General features: G+C 41.1%; 1 protein-coding gene across 1 annotated transcript; it reads left to right on the plus strand.

The window, feature by feature from the left end:
* Positions 1-3,650: 3,650 nt before the first annotated feature.
* Positions 3,651-7,547, plus strand: si:dkey-208k4.2 (uncharacterized protein LOC570186 homolog). The gene is made up of 9 exons (XM_037791178.1): positions 3,651-3,922; positions 4,590-4,690; positions 4,769-4,865; positions 5,407-5,495; positions 5,749-5,822; positions 6,039-6,119; positions 6,200-6,429; positions 6,632-6,685; positions 6,965-7,547. Exons 1-9 carry the CDS (start codon positions 3,788-3,790, stop codon positions 7,226-7,228), a joined length of 1,125 nt encoding a protein of 374 aa, XP_037647106.1. The 5' UTR covers positions 3,651-3,787; the 3' UTR covers positions 7,229-7,547.
* The last annotated feature ends 15,765 nt before the right edge of the window (positions 7,548-23,312 follow it).

A 23,312-nucleotide genomic window follows, 5' to 3' on the forward strand; every position in this document is an offset into this window, starting at 1 on the left:
ACACGGAAAACCTCTGTTGGTCTGGAGGAGCTGCAGCATTTATTTCTGCACAAACGTCCACTGTACATTCACTAGATATTCTCAGAGCTAAATTAACTCTTCTGCAGTGTGTAGTGTGCGCGCATGCACGCGAGGTGGAGCGAGAACGTATGCGGTGTTTGAGTGAAGGCAAGCAGGCAGAGGAGCAGAGGAGCAGAGTACAGCAGAGACTCCGGCCCTGGAGACCAAAGCTACGGTCTCCCCCGCGTACTACGACCGCCGCCAGCATTGTTTAACAGACGGGCTTCACTAGATATAACTTTGCGGTTTCTGGTGCTTCCGTGTAGTTTGTGTTGGAGTCTGATGGTACGTGTCCACAGGGAGTATGAACAGCGTAGTCTCACGTTGTTCAGACATATGCTCAAATCATAAGATGGCAAACTGCAGCCCAACAGGCAACAACAGCTGTCAGTGTGCTGACTTGACTATGACTTGTCCCAAAACTGCTTGTGATTATCATAAAGTGGGCATGTCTGTAAAGGGGAGACTCGTGGGTACCCAGAGAACAGTACATTATGTTGAGGTCAGAGGTCAAGGGGCCCCTTTGAAAACGGTCATGCCAGTTTTTCCTCGCCAAATTTACGCAAGTTTGGTGCAACCTCCTTCGCGACCAGCTAGTATGACATGGTTAGTACCAATGGATCCCTCAGGTTTTCTAGTTTCATATACCAGTATAGTTACTCTAGCTTTAAGACTGAACCCGCTACAATTTAAAAAATCATAAGTTGAGTTAATGCGTTAAAGAAATTAGCGGCGTTTAAAGAAATGTACATTAACGCGTTAACTTTGACAGCCCTAGTTACTATACATCAGAGGCCTTATCGTCATGAATCTCATATCCCTCATGTTCTAAGGTAACCAACTCAAACAGTTTAGGATATTTTGTCATTCATGTGTTTACAATCAAGACTATAATTCTGCTGTTTCACTTACAAGTCCCTGTCATTCTCTGCTGTAACACTATAAATATCCCTATTAAAATGGTAAGTATTCCAAAAATACTCCAAAACATGATGAATATAAACATATTACCACCGGCAACACATTTAGTAATACAGTAGAGACAGAGGTAAACATGACAGCTCCTGTGTGATTTATGAATTCAATTGTATACGTCCAAAAGACAGTGTACCAGCATACAATTAACTGGCTTCTTATTAGGAACCATAAATCAAACACTGAAACTGCAGTGCTCTATGTGTTGCAATCTCAGCCCTGTGACCTGCAGGGTTTGCTACCTAGATGCAGTTTAAGTCTTCCTGCAGCCATCCTGCAACACATCCCACTAATGGAGGAACACTGTGCACTGACAGCCCCCTCTGAATTTTTAATCATACCCCCCTTTGAGACTAACTGGGATCAAGAGATAGTGGGGAAAAAGATGGAGGGTGGAGCAGCAGGAGGAGTAGTGCAGCATCAAGGGCCAAATATATGCTCGTCCTGTCCCGAAGGCTGCTGACGGACATCAACTCAGCTCAGCATGGCCTGTTAATCTGAACTCAAACCACGTCACCATTACCACTGCTACACCTTTTAGTGAGTTTCATCTGATAACCATCTGATCATACAGTGCTGAGGCAGTAAATTAAGTATTCATCAGCGGTACAGCTGAGTAACAAAAACTGCAAAGAGAACTGCGAAGAGTCAGGAGCAGAGAGTATGCTGCTGTGCTTTAGAGCTGCAACAATTAATCGATTAGTTGTCAACTATTAAATTAATTGCAAACTATTTTGATAATCAATTAATCGGTTTGAGTAATTTTTTAAGAAAAAAAAGTCAAAATTCTCTGATTTCAGCTTCTTAAATATGGATATTTTCTGGTTTCTTTACTCCTCTACGACAGTAAACTGAATATCTTTGAGTTGTGGACAAAACAAGACATTCGAGGAAATCATCTTGGGCTTTGGGAAACACGGACTGACATTTTTCACCATTTTATAGACCAAACAACTAATCAAGAAAATAATAGACCGATTAATCAACGATGAAAACAACCATTAGTTACAGCCCTACTGTGCTTCACTTGGACATAATAGTTATTAGTATGAGTGGGCTCTAAGGGGATTCAAAAGGACCCTGAAGAGGGCTTAAAAAAATGAGGAATGTATAATGACGACTTTAATCAACTAACTTTCACCATGTACAGCAGTTATTGCCAGAAAGTCTTCTCAGATGTCTGTTCCTCACACAAAATCTTTGGTAACCGAGGTTTGACATCTGTACTACAGTATCTTTGACTTCACATGAGAAAGACACAAGGGAAGTCCCCATTTCCCTACTAAATCCTACATTTAAAATTACGCAGAGACACTATGTAACAGGCTATTTGCTGCAGACTGAGGGGAGACACAGAGGGACTTATACACCGATCAGCCATAACATTAAGACCACTGACAGGTGAAGTGAATAACATTGATTATCTTGTTACAATGGCACCTGGCAGTGGGTGGGATATATTAGACAGCAAGTGAAAATTTTGAACTTTCAACTTTGTGTTGGAAGCAGAAAAAATGGATGTGAGTGTAAGGATGTGAGTGACTTTGACAAGGGCCAAATTGTGACAGCTAGATGACTGGGTCAGAGCATCTCCAAAACTGCAGCTCTTGTGGGATGTTCCCGGTCTGCAGTGGTCAGGACCTACCAAAAGTGGTCCAAGGAAGGAAAACCGGTGAACCGGCGACAGGGTCTGACCCGAGGCCCATTGATGCACATGGGGAGCGAAGGTGTCCCTTGTTGTCTGATCCAATAGAAGAGCTACTGTAGCTCAAATTGCTGAAAAAGTTCATGCTGGTTCCGAAAGAAAAGTGTCAGAACACACAGTGCATCGTAGTTTGTTGCGTATGGAGCTGTCTAGCCGCATACCGGTCAGGGTGCCCATGCTGTCATAATGTTATGGCTGATCGGTGTATCTATTATTAAACAAAATGAGAACAGAGTAACAGTCAACCTAAATGCCAGAGCCTCGTAAGACAGAGACACACTGCTCTCTACTGTACGATTAGCTGTATCACACTGCAACAAGTCAGCCAGAGGAAGGACAAATCTGAAATCACTTTTGAAAATAGATTTCCCATTATAGTCTTAAGGTCAGGTATGATTTTATTAAGACTGGAGAATATGGCTGCCACAAAGCTGTTATTTTAAGTATTTCCAGTGTGACGTGTTAGTAAGGTCTGTCATAGGTGGATACTCCTATTCTTTAGAAGAGTTTTATTATTACATTTAGCTGGAAGTCCTGTTTCTATGTTGACTTCGGCCAGTGGTTGCCGACTTGTTGTCCTTAAATCCCTCCCTACTTGTATCTAAAGCTGATTTATTAGGTTTTAAGTATAAATTATGGAAAAAGGGAGGAATGTAAAAATGAAAATCAGTTTTGATTCATCATTTATAATGTTAATAGCAAAACCCTTGGCAGATTGCTTCATCATTTCTCCTGTAAACTACCTTACTTTACTGTGCATCATTGCACAAAAAAAAGTACCATCTAATTGAGTAGTTGCACATGTGTTGGCTTGCCCGTGTTTCACGTGTGTTTGCACACAGCTGCGCTTAGCAGAGCAATTAAGGTTAATGAGTTTCAGCTTTCCATCTCGAGGTTACAAAGTCAGTTGAACTCTGGTGACCCCACGCTGCCAATCAACCAATTAACTTCCTCCAGGAGGCTATAAGACAGGCAGACATTAGCGGCGGCCTTTCCATTAGATACTTTTCTTTTTTGGAGAAGTGTTCAGATAGATATCGAGGAAAGATGAATGGTGTTCCCGAGGAGAAAGCTGTCGGTGGTCCGAGGCTGCAGCTGTTCAACTGCGCCCACGTGGACTGTGGAGCGACTTTCACGAGACAGTGGAGACTGAAAGAGCACGAGACGGTGCACACCGGAGCGGTGAGGAGAAATGATATACTGCATAGACTTGATCAGCATTTCTTAAATAAGGACACCGTTTGGTTAACCCAGGGGTCAGCAACATGTGGCTCTTTAGCTCCTCTCCAGTGGCTCCCTGTGGATTTAAAAACATGGAAATGAATAACTGTTTTTTTTTTTTTTTTTACATTTTCATTTTTATTTATCATTGTTGTAGGTCTATGGTAGTATTAGGGCCATACTGAGGAATAAAATAAATCTGAGATTTCGAGAATAAAGTCCTAATATTACGAAAATAAAGACGTAGGTTTACGTGAAAAAAGTCGTGGTATTATGAGAATAAAGTCATATTATAAAGTAATAATTTTACGTGTTATTTTCTTTTTTTCTCGTAAAGTTATGACTTTATTCTTGTAATATTATGACTTTTTCCCCCCTCAATGTGGCCCCCAATCTTTGTCCGTCACTGCATTAGACTAATATACTATATACTTAGACTATAAACTGTTACCTTCATCACAATAATCAAATGTTTTGTGGCTCCAGACAGATTTTTTATTTATTTTTTTGCCTAAAATGGCTCTTTTGATAGTAAAGGTTGCTGACCCCTGGGTTAACCATTTTAAACGTGTATATAACACAGGCCTACTTGAAGTTGTAGTTAAACTAGTTCCCAAAATGTCCACAGCGTCCGTGTCTCTGCACCATCACTGGCTGTGATCGACGTTTCTCGAGAAAATCCCACCTGAAGCGCCACGTGCTTCAGCACAGAGGGGTGAAGCAATTCCAGTAAGTCACAACAAGTCCTACTGTTGCTCCTCACAACCACAACTATACGACATCATTCATTTTTTGCTTTTTCTGCAGATGCAAATTTGCAACCTGCACGCAGAGTTTCATCCACGCAGGAAAGCTGAAGAGACATGTGCGCTACGCCCACGGAGACAAAAACAAGTATTTCAAGGTTTGTTTTAGTACACAAATGCATCCACGAGATGGCACTAAAGAGCCACGTTATAACAGCATCCTGTTAAAAATCACTGCTCTTAATGTTATATAGCCTCCTGAGACCCAGCCCATTGACATGTGTCCTCTGTAGTGGACATTTTGTCCACATGCATATCCTCTTACTCTTTTGACCTACTCTATCAACCCCTGGTGTATTGTAAAGAGGACAGCCTGGGCTTTCCAGTGATATGGCATGTTGTTGTTTTTTTAATCAATTTGAATGTATAATTGGTTTAATATCACTATACAGCCATAATCTGTAAAAAAAAAAAATTCTTTTCACACTGAAATAGTCCTGTAGTCCACTACAGTGGACAATACAAATCAAGTTTAACAAGCCTAAATTGTTAAGATTTTCCTTTAACTCTAAATAGGAAGGAAATCACAAAAAAGTAGTAATTGGAAGACACTTTTTTTTAACTTGGTTCCCAGGAGGATAGTCAGTTTTCAAGTCTTTTGTGTCATTTTTAACCTCTTGAATTGTTCCCCCTCCACAGTGTAACCAGCCAAACTGCTCATTGACCTTCAAAAAACGCAGAGTGTTTAAACTGCACGTCCAGGAGCATGGAGTGCCTGCTAAGTCCAAGTATGTCTGTAGTACATCATTACATTGTTGTGGTATAAAACCAGACTCTGTGTCCTGGTGAGTTAATGAAATGCCCGAGACCTTGAGCCTGTTAAGGATTATGCACTTGCCATTTTAATTAATCAGATCTTTGATGCCTTGAGTACATAGCTCTAGCAGAGATAAATGCTTGGTTACAGGCTGAGAGGGTGTGGTCCCAGTTGACTTAGTTAAATTTATTTTTACCTCTGCCCGTCCCCGCTGGGGCACATAGATGTTCGAAGGACGGATGCGTTGCCACGTTTGACTCCCATATTGCCCGCAAAGCCCATGAGAAGACGCATGCAGGTTGGTCTATTTCAATCTTAGTGGGGGGGGGTCCTTTCATCTTCCATCCCCGTTAAAATGATTTTAATTAAAAAGGGGTTGTGGCTGCATTTGCATGTAACCTTTTTTTTTAGCATCTTTCAGGACACATGTATGGTATATGGTTCCTCAAAGAGAGCCAACTGGTGACAATCCTTTGATTTCCTGATACTCACCGGCCTTGTTTGGTCCCCGCAGGTTACTGCTGCCCTCATGCTAACTGCCAGGTGTTGGAGCACACCTGGGGAAAACTTCAGAAGCACATGGCCAAACATCCAGGTAAACATGTTGTGGTTATAGTACAAAGGTCTTATCTATCCCAAATCTTGTTTTTCACATATTTTTAAAATGCGTTGCAGTCACGTTCACATGCCAAGTGTGTAAGAAGGTGTTTAAGAAAGCGGACGCTCTGCGGAGGCACAAACGGATCCACGCGTCCCATAAGCCCGTGCTGGTTTGTCCCAGGGACGACTGCCAGGCCTACTTCTCCACGACCTTTAACCTGCAGCACCACATCCGCAAGGTGCACCTCGAGCTCCTCAAATACAGATGCTCCTTCCCCGACTGCCCGCGCATGTTTGCTATGCGGGTAAGTAACATGTCTTCCATTACTGGTCCTTGTGAGAATATCAGAAATGTTTTTCTTTGCATTCAAAGATCTTAAATTCCCATGAGTAATTTGTGTCATGCAGATTTGCCATTTTAATAAACAGTATTAGTATTCCAACTCTGACACTGTTAAGCCAAGAAAATAAATACAATTTCTGACAATGCTTTGTTCTATTACACAGGAGAGTATGACCAGACACCTGCTGCGCCATGACCCGAGCGCCACCATTCTGAAGGTAAGTCTGACGTCCGTATATCCAACAGTGCAAGTGTGTGGACTAAAGCATCACACAGCAGTGAGCTCTAAAGCTATCTGGCCAGGGGGACTATTGATTTTGGATTTCTCTTTAAAGCCGTTGATATTCGACTTCTCTGTTCTTCTGGCCAACTGAAGCTTGAGAGAGTCGAGAGGCTTACATGACGTCCAGGCATATCAAATTTCTGTTTTCGAACGATATAGGTGGCATCTAACTTCCAAAGCTTCTCTTCCTAAATTGTTTTATCTTTCCCAACAGAAACGTCAGCGGCCTAAGAAGTCCTGGCAGAAGCGTCTGGATGGACACCATCTGCCCGCTGTGGAGGAAAACTTGCGCGGCCTCTTCGCCCTGCGCATGCGGATCTCCCGACGCGCCAAAGTGGAAACCAACCTCGCGGGCCTCTTCAATGAACGCAAGATCCCTCATTATGTTGACCCAGAAGTCAACCTGCGCAATCTGTTTGGTATCAAACAGCCTCGCATTTTAGAGGAGAAGCCTGAGGTCGCACCACTAAAAGGTTAAATAAAAATCCATGTAGTCCAGCAGCACATTTTGACTGTTAAGTTTGAACTTCCTGAAATCTGTGCAGTTTAAGTTGGACTGTTTTTCTTTAACTTTTGAGAAATTGGGTCTCTTTGGTTGAGTTTAATGTAGCTGCCATACATTAAGATATTTGAAAGTAATTATTTGAATGTAACTTGACACATTGATGAAGATGTCAAGCTTTTGAGAATTTCCAAGATTGAATTCCAGCTCTTGAAGACAAGTCTTAATTGAAATGCTTATTTTGTAACATGACATTTGTTGACCCAATAAAATGATTTACATTTTGATCACAGTGGCATCTTAATGTTGTTTGACCTTCATTTGAGTGTTTAGATGAACAGTACTGGAGGTCTGCCCATCAGTAGCAGCTGCTGGAGAGGTATCATCTCCAGGACTAAGAGACTTGTTTGCTCAGTCTCATTTCATTGCAATGCAAAGACACATCTCATTGTAGGCAGAGTCAAACAGCTGCTCTCCTCCAGCATCTATCTATTGTGCTTGCTTTGGCTTCACATATTGGTTGACATTTGCTGAACACATTGGAGCTCATTAAATATGGACAAAAGGACTTGCACATGAGTAAGAGCTGAGTCATAAAGCATGTCACTTTTGGGGGTGGATGAGACTTTTGAATACAAAGTAGACGAGTATCAGCTGTCAAATCTGTTCAACTGAGGTTAAGCTGTTGCAGTTTACATTCTGGTCTCATGAACAATTTAAGCACTCCGGTTAGTCTAATGGTCTTTCTAGGTTTGCAGGAGAGCTGCACCTATTTTCAGGATCAACTATCCATGTTCTCCATTAATTGTTTATGGTGGGTTTCTGTGTTTTGTTAGTTGGTAGTGATAGGTAAAGGAAAGGTATTCAAATCCTTTACATAAGTAAAAGTAATACTACTCTGTAAAAATACATAAGTAGCTTAAGTATAAAAGTAAGAGTAGCCATGAGCAGGCAAAATGGCTCTGTCAGAGCTCTGTTATATATTACACCATTTGATGCATTGCTTTTGTAATGGCAGCTTGTTATAAACCTTCCTCCTCACTTGCAGGATGTAAAGGGTTCTGACTCATGTAGACTACCATGTATGCCACTATCGTACATTTCAGAGGGAAATATTTTATAGACTTATTTGACAGCTTTAGTTACTACTAACTTTACAATACCCAATAGTATATGAAAAAGCTAAAATCAGATTCACTCATGTAAACTACAACATGAAAATGCTGTTTACATGGTAAAGCTGTAAGAGCCATATTGTATTATTTACAGTTTACAGTATTTCTCATTTCAGAAGTGCATTGTGTTATGCCATGGGAAATGTTTGATATGCATTAAAATTAAGGTAATTAGTCATGTTGTAGAATGGGCTTTAATGCATTTTAACTCCTTGATGTGTGTTTTAGCCTAGTAAGACATGTGCTCCTCTAGTCTGTCCTGTTATTGGACAATTTGGGTGTGATTAGTGCAAGTTAGGCTTCAATAGAGCAGGATGGGGAGCAACAATTTCTGACTCAACATAGTGGCAATTCCAATTCCTCTGAAAATAAATACAGTCAATCTGCGGAATTGGTCAGTTTTTGATTGTCCATCATTGCAGATGGATATATTTTTTGTTTATTTTTCTTTTTGTGGAATAAACTACTTTCACTCACAATACAAGCCTCATCACTGGAGAGCTGACCAAGGATGCTTAGTGTCTGTAAAAGGCAAGTGGAAGTGGACATGGTAGTCCACATGAGTCAGAAATGGCGAGGGAGGTTTATAACATGCTGCCACTTTGTTGACTCAGAAAGCAAAAAAAGGAGTTGATGTTAGCTTAGTTTAGCCATTAAAAATAGGAAGTAGCAATAACGTTACGCAGACGTTTGAATATCTTAATGTTACAGGTTGAACACGGGACAACTAAATATCCACACATTATAAGGATTAATAGTAACATTACAGTATAAAAGGCTGTGTTCTGATGGTAGTTAAATGGTTAAACATCGACACTAAAGATGACATCCACCTCTCTCCTTCATCTGTCTAATTACTGGCAGGCACCGAGGAGGTGAACGGGTCAAAAGGAACACATAATGGCACTGTAGAAGAAGAAGACAGAGGAGATAGAGGTTGTCAATGCTTGACCTTTATAAGTTTAACACAAACATTTTATAATGTTGAAGGCCTTCCTGGAAAGGTAGGCCTATTAACTATATTCTGATAGATTTAGTGTAATTATATGACGAATAGGTTGTAGTACATATGACCTGGTTACATAAAAAAAAAGCCAGAAAATGGTGAAAAATGTTCCAGGTGACATCTACAAATGTCTTGTTTACCAACAGATCAAATCACAGATAATCTGTTTACAATGATATGAGAGAAACAGAAAATCATCACTGGTCAGATCTTTTTTTTTTTTTTTTTTTTTTTTAGTTTTTGCTTGAAATGATTAATCAGTTATCCAAATTGTTTCCATTTAATTTTCTGTCATCGACTAATTGATTAATCGAATAATCCTAGCAACTTTAGTTTGCAGTCAGGATTGAACATTAAAGGGACTGTTTGTAACTTCTTACACGCATAAATCAATCCTGGTCGGTGTTCCATGCGCGCTCGCGTGTGGCTACGCTGTTCAGACAAGACTCCAACACAAACTACACGGAAGCACCAAAACCGAAAAGTTATATCCAGTGAAGCCTGTCTGTTAAACAGTGTTGGGCGCGGTCGGAGGACACGGGGAAGACCGTAGCTTTGGTCTCCAGGGCCGGAGTCGCTGCTGTACTCTGCTCCTCTGCTCCTCTGCCTGCTTGCCTTCACTCACAGTTCGCTCCACCTCACGTGCATGCGCGCTCACTACACACTGCAGAAGAGTTAGTTTAGCTCTGAGAATATCTAGTGAATGTACAGTGGACGTTTGTGCAGAAATAAATGCTGCAGCTCCTCCAGACCAACAGAGGTTTCCCGTGTCTTGTGAAGTGACAGGGCTCCGCAGCGAGAAACGTTATCGTCTCCGACCAAAACTACGGTGTCTCCCCTGTTTCCTCCGGCCGCGGTCGGGAGGCTGAGGCAGGAAAAGCCAACACTAGGATCAGCATTGATTCATGGAGAGACCTTCGTCTGGTCAGCTAACATTACTACCAAGCAGCTGAAATATAGAGTGATATTGTGGTTTTAGCTGACGTGTGTCGCCTCACTGTTTTGAGCGATGCTCGTTCATGTCTATGTAGAGCGAGCACAAGCGCGAGCCCGACGCTGACTTTCGTTGACTTATCGGCCACAGGTATCGCTGTTAACAAGCATTTCTGATTCTTACAAACAGTCCCTTTAAACAAGCTTGTAAGAGTAGGCATGATGCGTCACATTTTGCTGCCGTTTAGATTAGTGTAGAGCTGTTATTCGATTAAAATGGTCATTGTTGTGGCTTTGCAGCCTCAGGCGACCTTCCTTCCTTCCTTTCTTTCTTCCTTCACTAGCTGCTGCTCTGCCGCTTTTAGTACCATGCATTAACCTATCCTACAACAGCTGACCTCTGTCGAAATGGAGGGTCTGCACACAGCTTCACACAACAGAAACATATGCCTCAACAGCCGGCAGTGTCTGTTACATCCATAACTATATTGCCTGTAGTTATTCTACTTCTCATTCCTTTGTAAAAAAAATGTCAAAAGCGCAGACAAAAGCATCAATCAGACACAGAGTGCCTCTTAAGATCGTGACAGTGCGTTGGATGTGTAGCACGGCTTTCAAAGTCAACACTTTCAGCTGAGCAGGAAGTTAAAATGATGGTGTTGTTTCTATTGTGAGGCGACACAGTAAATAAGCTTAAAACTTTGTTCTGTTCCTTGTCTTGTTTTTTCAGAATAAACGAGACTGTGTTTTTGCAGGTGTGGAAAGTGATTAAATGTTCCTTGTTGACTGCAGAGTTGTTTTTCCACTGAAGTCCCATAAGAGCGATGATGCTGCCTGATGTCATAGAGGCCGAGCACTGGAGTCGCACCAGTAACACTATCAAACTGAATCACACACAACCCTCATCGTCACCCTCTGACTCTCTGGAAAGGCCAATTATCCACATAGTGAGCATGACCTTTGCTGTGACATGTCGAGCTTGATTTTTGCAACATGTGCATCACAAAGGAGAAGTCACAACAATGCTATCGCAGCATGGGGGAGACTGGGACACTCATTACACATTCATGATTGCCTGATTAGCTCTGAGAACACATTTAACAGATAAATGATGGATTGAAGAGAGAGAGATGGTGCCTTCAAATGGGATCGTGTTTATCGTGTTCACGAGATGAGTCCATATGAACGCCCCCCTCATGTCGTATTCACGACCTCGTAAGTAGAACATTTCTGAAAGCTCCAAGTTCACGAGTTGTGACGTGTTTGTTGATGTTGTCAGAAATGGCGGAAGTTAATTTTTTGGTACATAAGTGAATATATTGTAATTTTAGTCGTATATTGTTTTTCTTCGTAATTTTATAATATGTCTGAGGAAAATGTTGATATTCCCAACAATCTCTTCTTTTTCCTCTGTCATTATGCATTTGCATTTCCTGCATTATGTTACCCACTTGCTAGCTTTCTAGACGCCGACAGTAACATTTATATTGCCGTTGCTTAGCAGCGGTGTTCTCACGACTTAACCACTTGAACGACAAGCATATTGTGTACACGACTTTAAACAACAGCTCACAATTTTCATTTGAAGGCACCAAGAGAGAGAGAGAGTAGTTTTGTGTGGCCCTATGGAAAGAGGAAGTCAATAAGTTATAGTGACCTGGAGATATGACAAGTCTTTATTTATTCATTCTTTTATACATGTTTTTAATAATCATCATTTTATTTTCATCAAACTGCACTATACTTTGATCCCGACTCACAACAGTCTCATGTTTGTGGGGAAAAAATCGCGCATTTCTAATCAAATGTGAGCTTTTTTGTTCACTCCTGTGTTCTAGACTAAAGTTTGACTGGGTTGGAAGGTTCAATGCAAATCTCAAGCTGCCCTGCAAATCAACGGTGGACATCTGGGATCTGCCAGAGCTGAAATGGGTTTTGGCTGCTGGTGTTGGCATTTTATCTACAGGAAGGGATAATTAGTTTCTGAAATAAAATCCTCAGTAATGTACAGACTTTATGCAAAGGGTCACACTTTGTCTCAATGTGCTGGTGGCTCCAAAAAGCAGCAGAAGAAAAGTGATTCATGTTGACAATTAAAGTATATTAACATAAATCCGACCATTGCAGCTTCGAGTGCAGGTGGTATACATTTCCCTGGTTGTTTTTGCCCACTCGAAGGGGAAAAAATGCACCAATAAAACACTTGAAGCACCTTGATTCTGTTGTGACGACAGCTTCTCGATAAAAATTGCCTCGACCTGCAGGGACAAGTGCTCACTGAGTGGCTCCACAAGCTACAAAATTGTCCAACTAATATCTTCACTAAAGTAAATAACAGCACTTTTTGCTTTCAACCACTAACACAACAACACCAGAGCTCTATCTCTGTAATACTTTTACACATCTGCCAGGAAACAATGTAGATGGTTTGTTCTTTGTTATAATCCAACTGCAAACACTGCATTGCATTATTTGTCAGACGCTTTTGTGCAAACTAGTCAAAATAACTGCATCAATCTCCATAGGAACAATAGCTAGAAGTCATAAAAGATTTAAGTGCATTCCTCCTAAAGAAACAACTTAGAGGACATGTTTTTATTATGGTAGCGCTAATAAATATTACATCTCTGAGGCTTTTAGGTGCTAATACAACTCTAGTTCTGAGATCATTTCTAAGGTGTTCCTGTTTTTTCACCCTTTTGCTAATAAAGTCGTGTCCTTTATTCCACAGGGGACACTTTTCTAATTTGAGTAGTAGCCCACATTTCTCTTTTCATTCACAGAACATACAGGGTAAGAAAATCAGGCTGTTGCAGCAGGAGAAAAACGTTGCTTGAGAAAATCCCGAAACAAGGAGATAAATCGAAGTAGGTTAACCATACAGTCGTCATGCCCTGATTTAGCATGCCTCCTCCAGAATAGATGACCCAAAACCTCTTCTCCCCTCCCTTTTCTCCCTTTTCCCATGGCCCTGTTTGAAGAGGGCTTTTCGTAGCTGTAACACGACTGCACGCCTGCTAAACTGATGGGATTAACAAAATAAAGCATAAGATAAGGAGCCTTCTGCACAGGTGTAAACATGCTCAGCTCCTCTGCCTGCAGCACTGCAGCTCTTCGGCAAATTACATAAGGGAGCTTAAAAATCTGATATGCCAAAAATAAACCAAATAACCAAAGGTCCGAATATATGTTAATTTGTGAGTGTGGAAAATCATTTATTGCATAAGAATATATCAATATATGAATGAGCAAGTTTAATAATCACTTGATAATCATCTTTTATGTAATAAAGCATCTATTTTGAATACATTTTTAAAAAGATAATGGTGTCCGGAACTGAGATGCTCGAAGGAAAGTATCGCATCATTGTGGAAAAATACTTTAACGATGGAAACAATGGAAGCAGGAATTGGTGGAAGCCACCTAGAATTTGGAAACATTGGTTTCTTGCTTAGCAGTCATTTTAAAAAGAAATAACGATAGGAGGGCACCTGTTGTAAACCCCAGAAAAGGTGGGACCAAACTAAAGCATAAAAGCTGGAGCACCATAGAGGTGCTTCAGTCTGCTCTCGAGACCAGCCAATACGTTCTCATTCCAACTCGTCACATACTGATGCTTTGTCAGACCCCTTGGTGTCACGCTTTTTGGTTGCATTAAACACGTGCTTAATGTTGCTTAGGTTTAGGCAATAAAACCACTATAGTTAGGATTAGGAAAACAACATGGTTGGGCTTAAAAGTACTACGTTTGTACAATGAAAATGACACTGAACGTTGTGAACAGTGGACACGAATGAACAGCTGATTGTAATGTGACGCACAGGACACGAGCAGCGGTCTCCTGGATGAAAGCCTTATGTTTGTTGGACCCATCCTTCTTTCGCTCTTAAAGCTACGTCACCACACTCCGGTTCACGTTCCCTGAGCGTTTGATATTGACATGGATGGGTTTTGTTGTTAATGGAAAGCCCGGTGCGTCTCATACCGATGCTAAAGGTTGCCTTAAGCATCCGTATCTAACGCCGATGGGCCGGCCGTGACAAAGCATCTGTATTTGATGCCCTGAGAATGAGAATGGGCTGGACCAGAACTTGGTTTATTGTCTTCTGTTTGATCTACAGTAAATCTATTCATATCAAATTCTGGAGTCTGTCCTGTTTTAAAGTTTATCTTTATTGAAGTTATTGAATGATGTGTCTGAGGACCTGAAACCATGTGGCATGGTTGAACATTTAATTATTATGAATATAATAAGTGTTTTCAGTCCAAAATGGCGGCAGCGGCTGTTGTCAAAAAAACACCAGAGTTTCGTCTCTTTGCTCCTATACTCTTTGTGTTGGCTGTAGTCTTTGCATTCATCGCCACAACATTCACCGCCACTAGTAATTTGATGTCAGCTTGGTGTGTCTGTACCTTGACGGATGAAATATCAGCTTTTAACCTCTGAAGCTTTACTGATACCCAGATGAGACACCTGCAGGCCAGTTTTATTTGAACAGTGAAATGAATCTCAACACCAGATACTGCTACCTGTTGCATTATTCTATAAGGACATCCGCTCCAACCTGCCAAGAGACCAACATGACCTTGTAGTCCTTCAAATTAACCCTATACTGGCCTCAGTCCTCAACACTGACCTTTTGGCAAACTCAATGCATGAGTGTGCTCTTACCTCACTGAGCTTTTCCTCTGATGATTGTATAATTCCTTCATGAATGTTTGAACAGTCGGAAAGGGCCAGCTTTGCCCCCCGCTTTGTAGCTTCAGTCAAAGTTAATGATGCTGTAACTCCACGACACTCATACAAATTAGCTACTGAACAAAAAGCAGCAGAGCGACTTCAGACAGACACAAATAATGGTAAAGTGTGTCTTTATCTGTGCTGGCAAAAGTTGCCCACACAAATTAATTTAGGCCACAAAGCAGGAGGTCCCAGTCTCTAGGAAACTGGAGGAGACGCAGCATCGGCCAGGACGCTGAAAGTCATCCAAAGAAACTTCAAAAAAACAAAATAAATCTTCTCCCTCGGCTGGACCACTTCTCAATTGGCTACTTTGTTGTCGGGTACATTTTGTCCATTGGCATGACAGAGAAGATCTTGTTTATCCTCTCATCCTCTCATTGGAAACGCCCCTCAGTGACCTACCATTAGCAGTACGCTGTTTGTCATCTTTTCTCCATCATTAAATCCTGTCACATCAAAGCTCTTATTTACTTCTCTGCTGTTTGTCTTCATCGTCTCCTTCTGTCTTCTGTTGGGGCAATTTTCATGACAAAATATCACATTTTTCCAGTGCTGCCTTTTGTGTGAATCTGCAATCCTTGCAGTGTAGGGTATAATAAGTATTTTTCTGCAGGCAGAGACAGTGACAATGGTTATTTATCTTTTTCTTTTGCATAACAAATCACTTTGTGTTTTATAGTGCAGATTATTTACAGTGTACTGCAGCGCTGCACCAGATTAAAGCGACACTGAATTGCAGTGAGTCACATGTCCACAGGCTGACAACGGATTGATGATGCAGGTTAAGAAAATTGTTCCTTCGCTGTGACAACAATTTGCATAATACAGTCATGCACGCAGAAAGAGTCTCTGAAAATGAGACGCTGACATGATTTATCTTGGCAGACTATCAGAGTCATTTCGATCAGATTAGACGTGATCTGTGCTGCCTGAGATGAGACATGATTACCAGAGACGACCATTTAGGGTTGATTGCACTTCCTTTTGTTGACTTCACAACATCCAGGGGTTGGCCTTATTTCCTCATATTCACCATGTTTGTAGCCCCATCAGTCAAAGCCTGGCTTCTGATAAGTGCCTTGTGCTCCAGTCGAGCCTCACCAGTAATTAAAAGTGCTGCGAGGGAGCAATCAGGAGATGTGACAGCTACTTTGTTTTACAACATTTTAAAATGACCGGCCAAAAATTTTGGCCATTATAATAATTTATCAAAGCTGCCAAATATTAAGAAACCTGATTAAATCGACCTTGATACACACCGTGGTTATATTCATTTTTCATTAGCTGAAGTGTCTGCCTGTGCGAGACGTGTAAAGTGTCACTGATTGATTTCAAACTGCTGTTTAATCATCGTAAAGGAAAATGCACACGGAGCAGCGGGTGGGCCAGTGTTCAATTACCATCCATGTAATCCTGAATGATTAGTTTACATGAGCGCGACAGCATGAGAGGAGAGAGAGAGGTTACACTAACATGAACCAGCAGTCTGAGAGAAGCTTTATATGCAGTTGAAAGTATAAAAGTGAAAGTAACTTTATTGATCCCTTTGGGGAAATTGAGTCATCGTAGTAGCAAAAGTAATTCAGCGGGGATCAAATGAAGTGGAAGTCGAGCACAGAACAGGAAAATAGGAGAACTAGGAAAGTTTGAAAGTAGTAAATGAAGTAGGAAGTAAGTGTCTCAGGGTTCTAGGTTGAACAGAGACTCAATTGCAGACACAGGACACAACGGAAAAATAGGGTTGTCAAAGTTAACGCGATATAATGCGTTAAGGCAAATTCATTTTAACGCCACTAATTTCTTTAACGCATTAACGCAACTTGCGATTTTTAGGTTGTAGCAGGCTAAGGAATTCATTGGTACCAACCATGCCATATTAGCTTGTCACAAAGGAGGTTAAATAACGCTACAAACGTAAGCAAAGTTTTGGCATAGAAAAACTATAATGGCCATTTTCAAAAGGGTTCCTTGACCTCTGACCTCAAGATATTCATCCATTCACTATTTGTAACCACTTATCCTCCTCAGGGACGAGGAGCTCATTCTTCTAGAGGAGAAGATCAATACCAGTCTCAGATGTCTGTACGCTAAATAGTCAAACTATTCACTTAGTATTGTTGAAGTTCTGATATCTTGTTCTGACCCGAGGTTAAGAAATTTTCCTTTAAATGATTATAAAGTGTGGAGATGAAATTGCCTACTAATCTTTCTGAAGGTAATTGATGTTACTTGTGGCTTTAATGTAAATGAAAAGAGTCTTGAGACTGCAGATTCAGGCTCTGAGAAATAGACAATAGACTTCTTCTTCTTCTTCTTCTTCTTCTTATTCATCACCGGGCGCTCAAAGTTTCATTTCATCTGTCGAGTCGACTAAAGCAAAGGTCAGATGTATAGAGAGAAGGATGACGTGAGTTGTTCACCATAACAGCTCATCTGTTTGTGTGTATGTGTGTGTGTGTGTGTGTGTGTGTAGGTATGTGTGCCACTAGCGATGCCTCTGGCTGAAAACTCTTGAGGAGAGAAGAGCAGCAAGAAAGTGAGAGAGGGCTCAGCGGGTAGGAGGATGCTCATGTTTCATTTATAGGGCATATCAGCCAGTGCGTGTGTGTGTATGTGGGAGGGTGGGGGTTGGATGCAGGGTCACAGTTGACTTTAATTAGAGGCAGAATGTGTTAAACAAATGTAGGGCAATCACTGATTCCCAGGAGCGTGGCGTCCAGGTTAGTCTACCTCTAATCAGCATTGATCAGGGGCAGAGCTCACCGGGCGATGATGTCTCGGGACACGGAGGAAGACTGATGAGTCAGTGGCCTGTTCGATGCATCAGTTATCGTTACTGACTGAGTGCTGAATCACAGTCAGACCAGCGTCTCCTGGTATTATTTACCACAGAGCTGTCTCCGTCCTCGCCTGTCAGTCACTTCTAATCATCATATCTGTAACAACCTCTGACTCCTCATGGAGCGGCCGACCTCCCCGACCACCTGTCTGTCTGTCTGTCCATCTTGTCTCTCTATACCAGCAGGATTTATTGTTGACAAGTTTGCTCTGCTGCCAAGAAACATGCACAGCCATCCTCCTCAGAGACGACAGGAAACAACAAGAGTCTTATTACAAAATTTAACAAGTTTTTAGAAAATGCACGCATGTATTGCAGCTATTGTTGATTAGTGCTCCATACATACACTGGTGACACTTCATTTTACAGGTCCGCAAATTTCATATTTAGGTGATAATTAGCATGTAACCTATTTGAAATATCTTTGGAATTACTGCCAAATTACCCCAAAATTTACCACAAAATGTATCGAAAAATTACTTTATCATAAACATTATTTAATAATTATATGCTAAAATAGCATATAATCGTTAAAATATGGCCCTTAGGCTTGAGAAGCGGCTGTGCGCTGCTCTTCATCGGAGGTGGAAAACCAAAACTAATAGAAGACACTTCTGATCAGGCACAAATCTCACCATGGTGTGACTTATTGTCTACACAAATGTAACCTGTTAGCTAATGTAATGATTCAGGGAGTTTTTAAGAAATTTCAAAGAAGTTATTTGATAATTATTATCTATTTATCAGCAGACATGGAAATAGAGCATATCAATTCACTTATTCTTTTCCTAGAAATATAATTATTAAATAATGTTTATAATAAAGTAATTTTTGATAAATTTTGAGGTAAATATTGGGGTAATTTGACAGTAATTCCAAAGAAATTTAGAACACGTTACTTGCTAATTATCACCTTTGACTTTGGTGATCCGCTGCATTTTCCTCAGTAAAAAAGCTTTAAAACCCCACTGTACACTACCTGCTCAGCACCAAACATTTAGCAGATACAGTACAGGTCTGTGCAGAGCTAATATGGTTTTATTCTTTAGCTTTAGAGCTGCTAAATTTCAAACCTCTCATCTATGAGATAGTTATACACCAGTCGCTCAACATGATGTATGCTCAACATTTAAGCATTGAGAGCACCAGAGCAAACAATCTATCGGACACATGAATGATGATGTTTATATTCTTCTTCTCTCTTAAAAGCAAAGTTGACCAGTGGTCCAATCTCTCCAAAAACGTAGTTTATTCTTCTGATGGCTCTTTGCTGCTTTGTCACACAGCACTACTTAATCCCCGATATACGCTACACGCCCACGCTACTGGAAAGACAGCGGTATCATGTCTCCTACAACTTTGGTTTTGAAGTGGTGAGTGAGATAAAAAGAGGACCAATGATCGTCTTTTATCTCAATTACCACTTCAAAACAAACTTTTTAAAGGATAACTTTGGTATTTTTTTCAACCTATTTCCCATGTTTTTGTGTATAAGCGACTAATAGGGACAATAATTTCCAGTATTGAGGGAGAGCGCTGTAGACGGAAGCTGCTCAAAGCGTGCAATATAATCCTATTGGGGCAAGCTGGCACCGCCATTTACGTCCACTAGAGTGCTTGTTTTTGCCATGACAGGCTCTGATTGTTATTATAAGTTTCTGACATTATGGAAAGAATCTCGCTCAAGGAGAAGTCTCATTTGGAAATCTGGTGAGGTGACGTGTTGCCGGAAGACGGTGGAATAGTGGAATACATCCATGGTGGAAACGTGAGTGCCAGCCAGGCAGAATTTGTTGTGTTGGAGTACAGAAAGTGTAGTTTAGTGTTATCTAAAAGATTTTCAATGTCATGGCTGAATATTTAGATGATTTTAACAATGTGGATGAGTTCTTTGAATTTGATTTATTTGAGCCAAAGAATACGGATATTTAGATTTCACAACGAGACTTCTCCTTGAGCGTGACTTGAACACAATAACAAACATCAAGCGAAAGAAAAACATGTTATTTCTCTATAGGGTCCTTTCCTTTATGTTGTCAGACACTTATAATAAAATCTGAGCCTGTCAGTGGCAAAAACAAGCACTTTTAGTGGACGCCACATTGACGCTGCTCACTTGCCCCACTTGCCGGTTACAGCTTCATCCCTCAATACTGGACCAATTTCAAAAACTGTTGTCGCCATTAGTCACTAAGACACAAAAACATGGGAACATATTGCTCCAGGAGGTGGCCTGGATTTTGTTTCTTCTACAAAGTTATTCTTTTGGCACTGTGTGCACTCGATGCACCTGGAGCTTGTTGTTGTGTTTGTCTTTTATTTATTTTATTAAACAAGACTGTTCAGTGTTGGCATTTGTCTCCTCTTTATAACATTTCTTCTCTTCTCTTCTGTTCTGTGTGATACAGGGAGCAAAATGAAACGGGGGAATAGTGCGGATGTAAAACAAGAATGAACTTCAACCCCGCCCCTGTGCCATCTGTAAACTCCATACATGTGACAGCATTATAAATTGCTTTTTGTCTCTATTCCTCTCTGTCTGCCCATACTCTATATTTATTTATGTATGTGTGGAGGCTTGGTGTCAAAGGACAGATTATTGCACTGCATTTGTTTCTGTGTGGGGGGAAGTAGAAAAGCTAATGGTATGTTGTACTCGCAGCTGAAGAAATAATTCTTTATGTTTTTGTCAGACACTATCAGTGACAGGTCTATATGTGTGTATGTGTGTATGTGTGTGTGTGTGTGTGTGTGTGTGTGTGTGCGTGTGTGTGTGCGTGTGTGTGTGCGTGTGTGTGCGTGTGAGTGTGTGTATACGTGCATTTTAGCAACCTGTGATTACTTCTATTTTTAGAATGACTATTCATTTAATCACCCTTATTTTTGCAATTGGATTCCCCTGACAGACGCTTTTGTCATGATTTGCTTTGTTTCGATAATCGCTCGCTTCCTCCCTGTAGAAACACAAAGTGTGAAAATTGCATATTTATAAAAAGAAACAGGAGAGCCTCTCTGTGTGTGTGTGTGTGTGTGTGTGTGTGTTGGGGGGGTGGACTGAAATCTGTTTTGTGTGACTTTTCCACATGAGACAATGCTCATTGTAACTGTAATTAATTTTTTATTGTAGTTTACATTGCTGCCATTTGTGCAAATGAGGGATTAGGTTTGGGTATTTTGTCAATTCTGTATCTGATACTGATAATCATTACGGTTGTTATCGAATCCTGTTTCTGATTTTTGGCATATTTAAGAAATAATAATAATAAAAAAAGATTCCTATTGCTTGATGTTTTTTTTTGTAAAAAGGTAAGGAAAGTAGGGTTGTCAAAGTTAACGCTAATGCATTAACGCAACACAATGTGATTTTTGGTTGTAGTGGGCTCAATTTTAAAGCTAGAGTGAAGATACTGGTATTATATGAAACTACAAAACCTAAAGAATCCATTGCTACCAACCATGTCATACCTGTTTGTCATGAAGGAGGTTAAATAACGCTCCAAACTGGCATGGCCATTTTCAAAAGGGTCCCTTGACCTCTGACCTCAAGATATCCATTCATCCATTATCTTTAACTGCTTATCCTTTTCAGGGTAGTGGGGTGCTGACATTGGGCGAAGGCGGGGTACACCCTGGACAGGTCGCTGGATTATCACAGGGCTGACACATAGAGACAGACAACCATTCACGCTCACATTCACACCTACAGGCAATTTAGAGTCAACAATTAAACTTTGGACTCTGGGAGGAAGCCGGAGAACCTGGAGAAAACCCACGCTAATACAGGGAGAACATGCAAACTCCACACAGAACGGCCTCAAACCAGGTTTGAACCTGCGACCCTCTTGCTGTGAGGCGATAGTGGTAACCACTGCACCACCGTTGCGAAAGAGGCTAAATAAAGCTCCAAACTTATATTTAATTTCGAAGGGGAAAAACTGGCGCAGCCATTTTCAAAGGGGTCCCTTGACCTCTGACCTCAAGATATGTGAATGAAAATGGGTTCTATGGGTACCCACGAGTCTCCCCTTTACAGACATGCCCACTTTATGATAATCACATGCAGTTTGTGGCAAGACATAGTCAAGTCAGCACACTGACACCTGTTGTTGCCTTTTGGGCTTCAGTTTGCCATGTTATGATTTGAGCATATTGTTTATGCTAAATGCAGTACCTGTGAGGGTTTCTGGACAATATCTGTCATTGTTTTGTGTTGTTAATTGATTTCCAATAATAACTATATACATACATTTGCATAAATCAAGCATATTTGTCCACTCCCATGTTGATAAGAGTATTAAATACTTTACAAATCTCCTTTTAAGGTACATTTTCAACAGATATTACGTCTAACTATGGACAATCATGCGATTAATCGCGATTCAATATTTTAAAGGCAAAGTATAAACATTATACTGGAGATGAAGACGTTGTGAGCTACTGACTCTCAGCTGTCAAGCAAAACTAGGTTTAGTTTGTTTTTGTTCCTCATATTGTGATTCTGGTCCACAGCCAAACCCCACTGGAACCCACAGCACGAATATTTAGATGTGAACTAAAAACGAACCACGCGGATGAAAGAGATAAAAGTCGAGGAACACAATGTTCAGAACAGCAGCTGATGCTCTCTCGCGCTCTCTCTCTCTCTCTCTCTCTCTCTCTCTCTCTCTCTTTCTCTTTCTGTCTGTCTCTATTGATGTTACGGCTCTGTGTTCACCTGGACCGGGACAGACGGCGCAGAGCCTGTTAGTCCTGACACTTGCTTGGAGGCACAGCGAAAGGTCATGAGACGTAATAATAACAGCGGGGGACACTCTGAATAATGATAGTGGACATTTATTATACAGGAGCACAAGCGAATCCCTGCAGGGTCAGCCAGATATGACGCTGGGCCAGATTTCAGAAATAACCACATTTACACCGGGCCTTAATTGTCCCCCCTCCTGTTGCTTTACTACCTTAGAAAGTTGACGTTATGGCCAAGCCGAGCTGGAGCAGCCAGCAGAAACGAGGCATTATTAATAGGCAATTTTACTTTCAGCAGCTTCCCCACCTCCTCAGATATTTCTCCATAATCAAATCAGGCGAGGCGAGTCCAGATAGAGCCTCCTTACAATAACTTTAATCATAAGTAATGTCAAAACAAGAGCAGGAAAAGCACAGTCATTCCCTTGTTTGCTTCTCTCAAGAGCAACTCGGAGCCAGACTGATGTGAAAAAGAGAGACAGCGGCATGAAGCCTCTGACAGAAAGTGAGACTGAGCCAGAAGATTAAGTGAGACAGTGAAAGACAGGGGATAATCTGAGGGTCCGTGTCAATGCCTGTAAAGTGAGAGGAGGCAGGGAGTGATTGAGTGAGCAAGATCA

Source organism: Sebastes umbrosus, chromosome 14 (genome assembly GCF_015220745.1).
Source record: "Sebastes umbrosus isolate fSebUmb1 chromosome 14, fSebUmb1.pri, whole genome shotgun sequence".
NCBI lineage: Eukaryota > Metazoa > Chordata > Actinopteri > Perciformes > Sebastidae > Sebastes > Sebastes umbrosus.